Source organism: Elephas maximus, chromosome 2, assembly GCF_024166365.1.
Source record: "Elephas maximus indicus isolate mEleMax1 chromosome 2, mEleMax1 primary haplotype, whole genome shotgun sequence".
Classification (NCBI taxonomy): Eukaryota; Metazoa; Chordata; class Mammalia; order Proboscidea; family Elephantidae; genus Elephas; species Elephas maximus.
This window is the reverse complement of record NC_064820.1, coordinates 226,167,569-226,180,873: the sequence shown is the minus strand read 5'-3', so window position 1 is coordinate 226,180,873 and position 13,305 is coordinate 226,167,569. Positions and strand designations below refer to the sequence as shown.

General features: G+C 43.8%; 1 protein-coding gene across 4 annotated transcripts in view; it reads left to right on the top strand.

Moving 5' to 3' along the window:
- Positions 1-9,634, top strand: part of TMPRSS3 (transmembrane serine protease 3) — a 94,583-nt gene extending 84,949 nt beyond the window's left edge. For 2 of the 4 annotated variants that reach the window (XM_049874936.1, XM_049874934.1), the window contains one exon: positions 8,165-8,270. In XM_049874936.1, the coding sequence (XP_049730893.1) occupies positions 8,165-8,182 (18 nt within the window). In that variant the 3' untranslated portion in view covers positions 8,183-8,270. Of the gene's footprint in view, positions 1-8,164 lie in introns of all 4 variants that reach the window. The other 2 variants (XM_049874935.1, XM_049874933.1) reach the window with 2 other exon arrangements.
- The last annotated feature ends 3,671 nt before the right edge of the window (positions 9,635-13,305 follow it).

The window sequence follows — 13,305 nt, the reverse complement described above, 5'->3', positions numbered from 1 at the left end:
ACGCAAAGACCCCAAACTCCTATGAAGGAATTTGGACCTTGCCGGGAGCCAGGGATAAGCCCGAAAATCTCCAATCAGGGGAGAACCAAGCCAGCTTTGAGCTTTAGGGGCCTCCTGTGAGTGGGAAGAAACCCAGGTGGCATAGTGGTCAAGAGCTACTTCTGCTAACCAAAAGGTCAGCAGTTCTAATCCACCATGTACTCCTTGGAAACTCAGTCAGGGCAGTTCTACTCTGTCCTATAGGTTGCTATGAGTCAGAATCCACTCAAAGGCAACGGGTTGGTTTGTGAGTGGGAAGGGCCTTGAGGAGGGGCTGCTTAGTCACTGCCAAGGTGGGCTGGGGCCTCCTGGGTGCCTGGTAAGGTGTGTCATAGACACCGCAGTATGGCCATGGTTGGATGGCGTTGCCCACCTCACCTCCCAGGCCATGGTCAGATGGCATTGCCCACTCACCTCCCAGGTAAGCAGGCAGAGGCTGCAGGCAGGTGAGGCCTCACACAGCAGAAGTTTTGATAGTGTGGCACCGTCCACCTAGGGTGCGCACAGCAGGTATTTGCAGACTTGACCTCATGGTCTGAGCCTCATATGCCTCCTGGGACCAGTTTCAAGGACCTTCTTTAAAAGCTTTTTAATCCGAAGCCATTGGTTAAGAAAGGATGTCACACTTGTAATGTGCCTCAGATGTTAATGTCCCTTTCCTCCTCATTGAACTTTTGCCTTAAATAAGAAACTAAATGATGGTTCCTCCTGTTGGAAGCGCCTACGGGAACCTGAGGCCTCACTGGGTTACTTGGAGAAGAAAGTGCAAGGGTGAGGCTGGGAGGACTTGGGTTTAACTCCTAGCTCTGCTCGTCTGTGGCTGTGCAGCTGTGAGCATCACTCACCCTCTCGGGCTCAGTCTCCTCTGTAGGTACTAAGAGTTCTTCCCTTGAGCACAGCAAAGATGAAGTGCGGGCACACGGCAAGTCTCGGCAAATGTTAGAAGATCAGCCCATTCGAAAATGTTAGCCAGAGGTTGTTTAGGTCTCTGGGTGGTGCAAAAAGTTTGCACTCAGCTACTAACCTAAAGGTTGGCAGTTCAAACCCACCCAGCAGTGCCACCCAAGTTAGCCCAGGCAATCCACGTCTGTAAAGATTACAGCCAAGAAAACTCTATAGGGCAGTTCTACCCTGTAATGCATGGGGTCGCCATGAGTCAGAATTGGCAACGAGAAAAAGGTCATTTGGTTGTAAGACGGCACACTGGCCCCGCACCCAGCACTGAGGAGCACAAAATGACCTTCAGTACAAAACTCAGCAAGAACCCATCAACCCTGTAGAAAGTACTGCAGTGGGAGTGGGAGCCTGACATGGAGATGGGCCAGGAGGAACACGGCAAGGAGCTCCGTGGCAGCTATACACAGGCCAGGGGGTTCCATGTGACTGAGGTAGTCATCAAGAAAGTTGAGCTTGAGGCACTGAAGGATGCAAGTCAAAGACACCCACTCCCACTTCTTCAAGCCCTTGAGGAATGCAGGGCATGGGTGGGGGTGAATGGGTGGTGCAATGACAGGGATCATGTCTTAGCCCATTCCCCTCAGGGCTATTGCTGTATTATAGGGGAGGGAACCTGCTTAAAGCCACCAGGCTAATGAAGGCAAGTGTGAGTCTCACCAAGACCCATGACTCCTGCCCTGCACAACTCTGCCCAGCAGAATTAACAAAGCTCAAAGTTAGGGGCACATAAGACTCTCCCTGGCTGGCTGTTAAGAATGGAGATCCCAGAACCTTCTCCAGAGAGTCTGCTTAGGGGGTCTGGGGTGAGGTCCCATGGTGATTTTGACACTGGGGGTCTTCAGACACACTCTGAGAAACACTAGTGCTTGCTCTGGGGCTCCCTGGAAGGGTTTTAGGAAAGATTTCTACTGTGCTCGTGAAACTGTGGATGAGTGGTTTTGACTATGATGGATGGAAAGGCTCCTCGGTTGCTGGGGAGTTGCTCTTTGTGGAATGTCTTAGTTATCAGCTGCCTCTCACCCACTGTGAAGTGCTGGCCTGTCTGAGATGTCAGCATACCATAGACATGCCTTTTCACAAGTCTCCCTTCAGATGTCCCAGGAAGACCCAGGAGAAGCTTCCCTTCCCATGAAGTTTCCCAGCAGGTCTACATCATCTTTCCTCCCTCCCTCCCTCTTTCCCTCTTTCCCTCTCTTCCTCCCTTCCTCCCTTCCTTCCTTCCTTCTTCCCTCCCTCGCCCCTCCCTCCCTTCCTTTCTTTCCTCCTTACAAAAAATAATTTTTGTAATCATCACCACTATTTACTCTCAAAAATTTTCATTAGCCCAAATGGAAACTCTGCATCCATTAAGCAATAGCTCCCCACCCCTAACCTCTGTTTGTGGTAACCTCTAATCTACTTCCTGTCTCTATGCATTTACCCATTCTAGATATTTCACGTAAGTGGAATCATACAATGTTTTTTGTCCTTTTGTATCTGGGTTATTTCAGTTAGTGTAACATTTTTAAGGTCCATCATGTAGCATGTATCAGAACTTCATGTCTCTTTTTTTTTTATTATTGTGCTTTAAGTGAAAGTTTACAAATCAAGTCAGTCTCTCACACAAAAACTTATATACACCTTGCTACACACTCCCAATTACTCTCCCCCCAATGAGACAGCCCGCTCCCTCCCTCCACTCTCTCTTTTCATGTCCATTTCACCAGCTTCTAACCCCCTCTGCCCTCTCATCTCCCCTCCAGGCAGGAGATGCCAGCATAGTCTTAAGTGTCCGCCTGATCCAAGAACCTCACTACTCACCAGCATCCCTCTCCAACCCATTGTCCAGTCCAATCCATGCCTGAAGAGCTGGCTTCGGGAATGGTTCTGTCCTGGGCCAACAGAAGGTCTGGGGACCATGATCACCGGGATCCTTCTAGTCTCAGTCAGAACATTGTTGTTGTTGTTAGGTGCCATTGCCTATGCACAACAGAACGAAACACTGCCCGGCCCTGCGCCATCCTTACAATTGTTATGCGTGAGCTCATTGTTGCATCCACTGTGTCAATCCACCTCGTTGAGGGTCTTCCTCTTTTCCGCTGACCCTGTACTCTGCCAGGCATGATGTCCTTCTCCAGGGACTGATCCCTCCTGACAACATGTCCAAAGTATGTAAGATGCAGTCTCGCCATCCTTGCCTCTAAGGAGCATTCTGGCCGCACTTCTTCCAAGACAGATTTGTTCATTCTTTTGGAAGTCCATGGTATATTCAATATTCTTCGCCAACACCACAATTCAAAGGCAACAACTCTTCTTTGGTCTTCCTTATTCACTGTCCAGCTTTCACATGCATATGATGCGATCGAAAATACCATGGCTTGGGTCAGGCACACCTTAGTCTTCAGGGTGACATCTTTGCTCTTCAACACTTTGAAGAGGTCCTTTGCAGCAGATTTGCCCAATGCAGTGCGTCTTTTGATTTCTTGACTGCTGCTTCCATGGCTGTTGATTGTGGATCCAAGTAAAATGAAATCCTTGACAACTTCAATCTTTTCTCCATTCATCATGAGGTTGCTCATTGGTCCAGTTGTGAGAATTTTTGTTTTCTTTATGTTGAGGTGTAATGCATACTGAAGGCTGTGGTCTTTGATCTTCATTAGTAAGTGCTTCAAGTCCTTTTCACTTTCAGCAAGCAAGGTTGTGTCATCTGCATAACACAGGTTGTTAATGAGTCTTCCTCCAATCGTGATACCTCGTTCTTCTTCATATAGTCCAGCTTCTCAGATTATTTGTTCAGCATACAGATTAAATAGGTATGGTGAAAGAGTACAACCCCGAAGCACACCTTTCCTTACTTTAAACCAATCAGTATCCCCTTGTTCTGCCCGAACAACTGCCTCTTGATCCATGTAAAGGTTCCTCACGAGTACAATTAAGTGTTCTGGAATTTCCATTCTTCGCAGTGTTATCCATAGTTTGTTATGATCCACACAGTCGAATGCCTTTGCATAGTCAATAAAACACAGGTAAACATCCTTCTGGTATTCTCTGCTTTCAGCCAGGATCCCTCTGACATCAGCGATGATATCCCTGGTTCCACGTCCTCTTCTGAAACCAGCCTGAACTTCTGGCAGTTCCCTGTCCATATACTGCTGCAGCCGTTTTTGAATGATCTTCAGCAAAATTTTGCTTGCATGTGATATTAATGATATTGTTTTATAATTTCCACATTTGATTGGATCACATTTCTTGGGAATAGGCATAAATATGGATCTCTTCCAGTCAGTTGGCCAGGAAGCTGTCTTCCATATTTCTTGGCATAGACCATTAAGTCTGGTCTTTTTGTGAGAATTTGGGGTCTGCATCCCACTGATCTCCTGCTCCCTCAGGGGTTCTCTGTTGTGTTCCCTGTCAAGGCAGTTATCAATTGTAGCCAGGCACCATCTAGTTCTTCTGGTCTCAGGATGATGTAGTCTGTGGTTCATGTGGCCCTTTCTGTGTCTTGGCCTTGTAATTACTTTGTGTCCTTGGTGTTCTTCATGCTCCTTTAATCCAGGTGGGTTGAGACCAATTGATGTATCTTAGATGGCTGTTTGTTAGTGTTTAAGACCCCAGACGCCACTCTTCAAAGTGGGATGCAGAATGTTTTCTTAATAGATTTTATTATGCCAATTGACTTAGATGTCCCCTGAAACCATGGTCCCCAGACCCCTGCCCCTGCTACACTGGCCTTTGAAGCATTCAGTTTATTCAGGAAAGTTCTTTGCTTTTGGTTTAGTCCAGCTGTGCTGACCTCCCCCGTATTGTGTGCTGTCTTTCCCTTCACCTAGAGTAGTTCTTATCTACTATCTAATTAGTGAATGCCCTTCTCCCACCCTCCCTCCATCCCTCCCTTCCCCCTCTCCTAACCACAAAAGAATGTTTTCTTCTCAGTTTAAACTATTTCTCAAGTTCTTATAGTAGTGGTCTTACGCAATATTTGTCCTTTTGCAACTAATTTCACTCGGCGTAATGCCTTCCAGGTTCCTCCATGTTATGAAATGTTTCACAGATTCATCACTGTTCTTTATCTATGCGTAGTATTCCATTGTGTGAATATACCATAATTTATTTATCCATTCATCTGTTGATGGGCACCTTGGTTGCTTCCATCTTTTTGCTATTGTAAACAGTGCTGCAATAAATATGGGTGTGCATATATCCGTTCATATAAAGGCTCTTATTTCTCTAGGATATATTCTGAGGAGTGAGATCGCTGGATTGTACGGTAGTTCTATTTCTAGCTTTTTAAGGAAGGACCAAACCGATTTCCAAAGTGGTTGTACCATTTGACATCCCCACCAGCAGTGTATAAGTATTCCAATCTTTCCACAGCCTCTCCAACATTTATTATTTTATGTTCTTTGGATTAATGCCAGCCTTGTTGGAGTGAGATGAAATCTCATTGTAGTTTGGATCTGCATTTCTCTAATGGCTAATGATCGTGAACATTTCCTCATGTATCTGTTAGCTACCTGAATGTCTTCTTTAGTGAAGTGTCTGTTCATATCTTTTGCCCATTTTTTAATAGGGTTATTTGTCTTTTTGTAGTTGAGTCTTTGCAGTCTCATTTAGATTTTAGAGATCAGGCACTGACCAGAAATGTCATAGCTAAAAACTTTTTCCCAGTCTGTAGGTAGACTTTTTAATCTTTTGGTGAAGTCTTTGGATGAGCATAGGTGTTTGATTTTTAGGAGCTCCCAGTTATCTAGTTTTTCTTCTGCTTTCTTAATGTTTTGTATACTGTTTATGCCATGTATTAGGGCTCCTAACATTGTCCCTATTTTTTCTTCCATGATCTTTATCGTTTTAGATTTTATATTTAGGTCTTTGATCCATTTTGAGCTCGTCTTTGTGCATAGAGTGAGGTATGGGTCTTGTTTCACTTTTTTGCAGATGGATATCCCATTATGCCAGCACCATTTGTTAAAAAGACTGTCTTTTCCCCATTTAACTGTTTTGGGGCCTTTGTCAAATATCAACTGCTCATGTGAGGATGGATTTTTGTTTGGATTCTAATTCTGTTCCATTGGTCTATGTATCTGTTGTTGTACCAGCACCGGGCTGTTTTGACTACTATGGTGGTATAATAGGTTCTAAAACCAGGTAAAGAAAGGCCTCCTACTTTGTTCTTCTTTTTCAGTAATGCCTTATTTATCCAGGTCTCTTTCCCTTCCATATGATGTTGGTGATTTGTTTCCCCATCTCATTAAAGAATGTCATTGGGATTTGGATCAGAATTGCCTTAAATGTATAGATCGCATTTGGTAGAATAGACATTTTTATAATGTTAATTCTTCCCATCCACGAGCAAGGTATGTTTTTCCACTTAAGTAAGTCTCTTTTGGTTTCTTGCAGAAGTGTACTGTAGTTTTCTTTGTGCAAGTCTTTTACATCTCTGGTAAGATTTATCCCTAAGTATTTTACCTTCTTGGGGGCTAGTGTAAATGGCATTGATTTGGTGATTTCCTCTTCGATGTTCTTTTTGTTGGTGTAGAGGAATCCAACTGATTTTTGTATGTTTATCTTGTATCCCGATACTCTGCTGAACTCTTCTATTAGTTTCAGTAGTTTTCTTGAGGATTCCTTAGGGTTTTCTGTGTATAAGATCATGTCATCTGCAAATAGAGATACTTCTCTTCTTCCTTGCCAATCTGGATGCCCATTATTTCTTTATCTAGCCTAATTGTTCTAGCTAGGACCTCCAACACAATGTTGACTAAGAGTGGTGATAAAGGGCATCCTTGTCTGGTTCCTGATCTCACTGAGAATGCTTTCAGGCTCTCTCCATTTTGCGTGATGTTGGCTGTTGGCTTTGTATAAACGCCCTTTATTATGTTGAGGAATTTTCCTTCTATTCCTATTTTGCTGAGAGTTTTTATCATGAATGGGTTTCGAACTTTGTCAAATGCCTTTGCTGCATCAATTGACAAAATCAAGTGATTCTTGTCTTTTATTTATGTGATGGATAACATTAATTGTTTATCAGAGCTTTGCGTCTCTTTATAAAAAAAAAAAGCTGAATAATATTCCATTGTATGGGTATATCACATTTTGTTTATTCTTTCATCTTTTGATGGACTCTTGGGTTGTTTCCACCTTTTGCTCATTGTGCATAGTGTACATTTGTGTACATGAATCTGTTTGAGTTCCTGCTTTCAAGTCTTTTGGGTACATAGCTAGGAGTGGAATTGTTGGGTCATGTGGTAACTCTGGTGCCCTGGTGGTACAGTGGTTAAAACTCCACTGCTAACCAAAAGCTCAGTGGTTCGAATCCACTAGCTGCTCCTCAGAAACCCTATGATGCAGGCTACTCTGTCCTATAGGGTTGTTATGAGTCAGAATTAACTTGACAGCAATGGTTTTTTTTATATGGTAATTCTATGTTTAACTTTCTGAGGAACTAGTTGCTTCTTTTGAAAGAAAGTGTGAGGGCCTTCCAGGAGACCACCTATCTTGAGGGGATTGTCCCATTTATTAGTCCATGGGACTGCCTGCCACGTCACCTTCATCTCACCCACTACTACCTGTCTACACCACTACCACCACCACCAGTTGACGTCAAGTCAATCCTGACTCATGGTAACCCCATGTGTGTCAGAGTAGAACTGTGCTCTATAGGGTTTTTCGTGACTGTGATCTTTTGGAAGCAGATCACCAAGCCTTTCTTCTGCAGTGCCCCTGGGTGGATTCGAACTGCCAACCTTTTGGTTAGTAGCCGAGCACTTAACCATTTGTACCACCAGGGACTCCATTTTCTCTATTTAGTTGGGCTTAAAAACAGAATTGTTCTGACTCAAACTGGAATTTAGGAATACACTGTTAAGAGCTGGAAAGTTCATGTTGGAAAAAAATCTCAGGTCAATGATCAAAATGCAGAGGTGTTCCTAGTTTAGAGGTGTGCATGGGTTGGACAGCTTTTTAACACCTGTTTAGGATCCAGCCTTGCAGAGCTTCAGCTCCCTCAGTCAGAGGCCAACCTTGTCCCCATAAATGATGTGTGTCTCCTAAAGAACAGCCAGATGCTTTAAAAAAAAAATTTTTTTTTAGATGCTTTACGCAGGGTGAAATGCAGGTGTCCACCCAACCGCAATGTTGGAAAGATGGCATGAAGATCTAAAAAAGGTAACACCTGTGCTTTCATTTTTAGAGGGACCTGAAAACTTGAAGAGGAAGGGGACAGCCGTTACCTTGAGTGCCTGCCTTTGCGGAGACAGCGCCGTCCTTCCATGGGTTCATGTTGGACACTTTGGACGGCAGCACAAGCCTTCAGTGCCTTACCTTCTGGCACTAACAGCAGAGCCACAGGGAGGCACATCTTCCCATTCCTCTGCTCCTAGAACCAATGGTTTCTAACACCTCCAGCAAACCACTAGGCTCTGGACTAAAATGACCTTGAAGTTCTTTTCTAACCTTCACTAAGAACAAAAGCAGAAATGCCTCCCAAGTACTACCTTTTCCCACTTGTCCATTTCACTTTTCCTCCAGGGGTCATTCAATATTACTGACAAGACAGGCAAAGGTCACCTGACAAGGAATCGACAGTCACTTGAAAAAGATGTGTCCACACCCAGCTGCATGAGTGCAGGCACTGTAGATTCAGCCGTCTGCAGGTTCTTACTTCTAGGGACCAGAACCAAGCCAACATTTTCCACTACCAACATCTCGTTTCACATGTGGCGAGCTTCATCTATTAAATATTCCTTTTAATGCTTATTTTTATTATTTCCTTGTAGCTTCTGGTGCTTGGTGTACTATTGTCCCTTGCTTTCAGAGAACTTATGTCCTCTAACGCAATCATGAATCGGAGCTTGTTGGAACTAATACTCACTGCTCATGTAAATTGAAATCATAAGCTTCGTCCCAGGGCTTTGGTTACTTTTATCTTATCTATATACATTGTGCATTTTGCATCTCTCTGTTAGAACAGGTATCTTCATAGATCAGAATTATCTTATACTCACAACACTCAAAGCAGAGTAAGAAAAGATAAACTGCTGGAGTAAGACAGGGCCATGGAAACCCCACAAAGCATTTACTGAAGACAGCATAGAAGATCACATGTCTTCAGGAAGACAATGGCTTCCCTATCTCTCAGTACAAGTCCCACTAATCAATCATGCACCTGCAGACTTAGAGTCCCCTCTAGATTAACCACACACATCTGTAGTGCTGGTAACACACACACACATAACCCAGGAGGGGCTACTTATCAACTGATGCTTTATCACACGTTACTTCATCCAAATATGAACCAATTGCCTTGCCTTGAGGCAAGAGTGGACAAGATGGATGAGTTTAAAAGAAAAGAGGTGGGTTCAGGTGAATTGGGGAAGGGAGCAGCTCTAGGGGGCTACAAGAGGACAGTGGGGTGTGTATGAGATGGATGGTTGGAGAAAACAAGAGGAAGAGTGCTAAAGGTGAGCGGGGATTTAACAATTGTATTAGGTTTCAACTCATCATATAAAATTGCTATGCAGACTTCTGTATATGTCAGAAGACCATTCTGTATATGACAAGACCATTTTCAAGTATTTTTGCCCATCTCTCTCTGAACGTAGTGATAGTTCATGTATTGCTGCTCCAAGTTGTGAAACATAAAAGATTTTATAGACACTAATCTCAATTGAGAAAATGTGCCTGACTTTTGGGTGAGGTCAGCAGGAATGTATTTCTAGCCTATTGCATTGTCATCTTCCTTGAGTTATTACTGAGTTTTGCTACGAGATCTTGGATGTCTTGCAATCTTCTTTGAAAAGGTCTTGGATAATGGTAAGAAACCAAACCCAAAATGAAACTGGTTGCTGTCATGTCAGTTCCAGCTCATGGTGACACCATGTGTTGTAGAGCAAAACTGTGTTCCACGGGGCTTTCAAGGCTGTGAATTTTTAGAAATAGATCACCAGGTCTTTCTTCTGAGGTGTCTGGATGGGTTCAAACCACCAAACTCTCTCTTAGTAGCTGAGTGCTTAACTGTTTGTGCTACCCAGCAATTAGTCAGCATGTACTGTGTGCCTGACCCCATTCTATGTGTGTTTCATGTGTTAAACTATTTGATCTTCACAACTCCTCTAAGACACAGGGGCTGTCATTAGCCCTGTTTTGTAAATAGGACAGTGGGGTGGGGAGAAAGGGAGTGACTTTCCCAAGCTCACACAGCCAGCCAAATGGGTACTCAGGACGCAGAACAGGTACAGCATACTGGCAGGAATAAAAGCAATGTGCGGAGCTGAACTCTGGCGTTTCGGTCTAAAGGGACTTAGTACCACCAGTTGTAACCCATCTGAAGACATACTAATAATTCAGTGCTGTGGTCAACTTGTTCCTCCTCTAGGAAATATGTGGTCTCCATGGAGTCTTTTGCTGGCTCCCGATGCAGGCTGAGGGGGTGGAGCTATGTGTGATCTGATGGTTTCCTTTTTTCCATGGATAAAGCTTAGTTCCTACCTTAGCCGACAGACAGACTAGGGTGGGATCAGGGGCAGATTATCCAATGCTTACCTTGCTTACCAGATCAGCTGTAGTGGACAATTTCACATTTTTCACCACACAAAGGATTCCGCTTCTAGCTATGCCTGGTGTCTGTCTCCCTCCCAACCCCACAGCACCTTCCTACAGAATCAAAGCCTTTTTAAAAGTTACAATCCCTGACGGGGGGCAGATGACCCAGTAAACAAGGTCAGGCTTACTTGTGCTTACTTACTAATCTGTAGTGAACAATTTCACATGGATTGATGTCATGCAATCTTCTTTGAAAAGGTGCTGGACAATGATAAGAAACCAAACCCAAACCCACACTGGCTGCTGTTGAGTCAACTCCAACTCATGGCAACCCCACGTGTTGCAGGGTTTTCAAGGCTGTGACCTTTTGGAAATAGGTCACCCGGTCTTTCTTCTGAGATGCCTTTGGGTGGGTTTGAACCACCAACCTCTTGGTTAGTAGCCACAATGATGTGGTGAAACCCATGTGAAATTGCTCACTACGCATGATCTGGTAAGTAAGGTAAGCACCGTGCTTACCTTGTTTGTTGGATAATCTGCCCTGGGTGGGATGCAGGAGAGAACGTCCTGGCTGGAGCATCCCTGAGCTGTGGCCTCTTCTGCAGAAACAAGCAAACTGACCTGCCACAAACAGGGTGGGCTGGCCTCCCCTGGCCAGCTTGGACCTGAGGAAGCACCTGTGGAAAGCCCATTCTGAGTTGGTTAATGAGTGGAGGGATCCTCGCCTGCACCCAAATGGCCAGGACAGGACCAAGGGAACAGCTTCTCTCTTTCTCACTCCCCCTCTTTCCACACTCTCTCGGCATCTCTCTCTCTCTCTCTCTCTTATTTCTCTTTCCCTTCTTCCTCTCTCTCTCTATTGCTCCTTCTCCATATCCCTCCCTTTCTTCCTTTCTCTCTGCCCTCTGTCTTCCCTCCCTCTTTTCTTAGATACTTTAGCATTTGATATGGCTTTCCTTTAAAATTTCTTTAAATATTGTAGAAGACCTAATAATATTATAAAAACCCTGGTGGCATCGTGGTTAAGAGCTACGGCTCCTAACCAAAATGTCGGGAGTTGGAATCCACTCTATGGGGCAGTTCTGTTCTGTTGTATAGGGTCGCTATAAGTCAGAATTGACTCATCTGCAATGGGTTTGTTTTTCAGTTTATTGAATAATATTATAGAAAGTTTGGAGTAAAGAGTGTTAAAAACTGATCAACAACTTAAATAATGTAGGTGATCATGAGAACACCAGAATTGTGAGTGTGTGTAAGGACTATGTCTGTTCAAATGGGCAGATGTACCTTCTTGATGACGTGGCCTCCAACAACCAGGAAGAAAAGAGGTTGTGCTGATGATGTAGAAACGTAGTGATGACCAAAAAGAATAAAATCCCTGCTGTGTAAATATTAAGCAACATGGACTTCAACTGGTTAATTTAGACAAATTTCAAAGTGTTACTCACTGGGCCATTTTCTCCCCCACAAAAAAAAAAAAAAAAGAAGACCTCATGGAAGTTGCTTCCATCTTGGTGACTTGGACCAATGTTCTCTCGGTCTCAGCGGGGCCTGTAGGAGGCGCTCACCATCCTTCTGTTTGTGAACGATTACTTGAGATGGCTGTGTTCCAATTCTTATGCCTCTTCTGGGTTGCCTAAGGAGTCTGAGTTTTTTCCTGAAATTTGTGGACCCATAGAGATAAGTCAGTCTTTATTGGGACTCCCACATTACTTGCGTATGTGTGTGAATGTGTGAGTGTGACTGTATGTATCAGTGTGACAGCATGTGAGTGTGTGACAGAGTGTGTGAGCATGTGACTGTATGCATGAGTGTGTGAGTGTGTGTGAGTGTATGTGTACATGCAATATGGCTGAGCTTATATGGAATCAACTCGATGGCAGTGGTTATATGGCAACATGGTTATTTGTCTCTGACCCCGCCTCCCAGTCTAAGTGACAGCTCCCTGACAGCAGGGCTGTATTCCAGTCACTCATCTGTTCCCAGTGCCCAACCCAGTACCCGGTCCCCAACCACTAGTGGAAGGAACAAAGATGGCTATAAAATATAGACACCACCTCAGTGGACTTGGTCAGATGCTCATGTTTCATAAACCAGTTCATCTTTGGTTTTGAAATAGGTGAAACCCAACCTAAAGGTAACATTCAGAGTTTTAATGATGTGATTTATGGAAAAGCCTCCATATTTCTCCACTTTAAAATACAAAAATGACTCCTTATTGTGTGAAAACTGAATCCTGCTCCATCACCATTCGTATACTCTATGCTGGTCTGTCCTAGGGTGATCATGATCATGGAAAAGATACAATGACTTCAAGTTTAGTTCACAGAAAAGTGGCCTCACTATGGGGTAAGGAATTACAAAATGGAGATTGTTTTTGTTTTTTAAAGAATGAAAAGAAAATGACAATGATGCTCCGGAAAAATCTGTCCACTATTTTGGGGTTGGGGAACTGGGCTCTTCAGACACGTTTTCTTTATGAGGGTTTTTTTCCCCCACCATAAAGATCTTTTACAGTTCTGTAATCAGGATTATTTTTGTCACTTCTATAAACCATATCTTTTTTTTAAGTAAATTTATGAGGTACAACGTATATACAGGAAAGTGTGCACACAAACCATACATGTCTTGCTCAGTGAATGTTCACAGTGAACACAACTGTGTAACCATCACCCAGATCAAGAACTAGAACATCACTTGTACCCAAAAACCTCCCTCGTGTCCTCTTCAGTTATCACCCTCCAAAGGATAACCTACTGTATGGACTTTATCACCACAGATTGGTGGTGT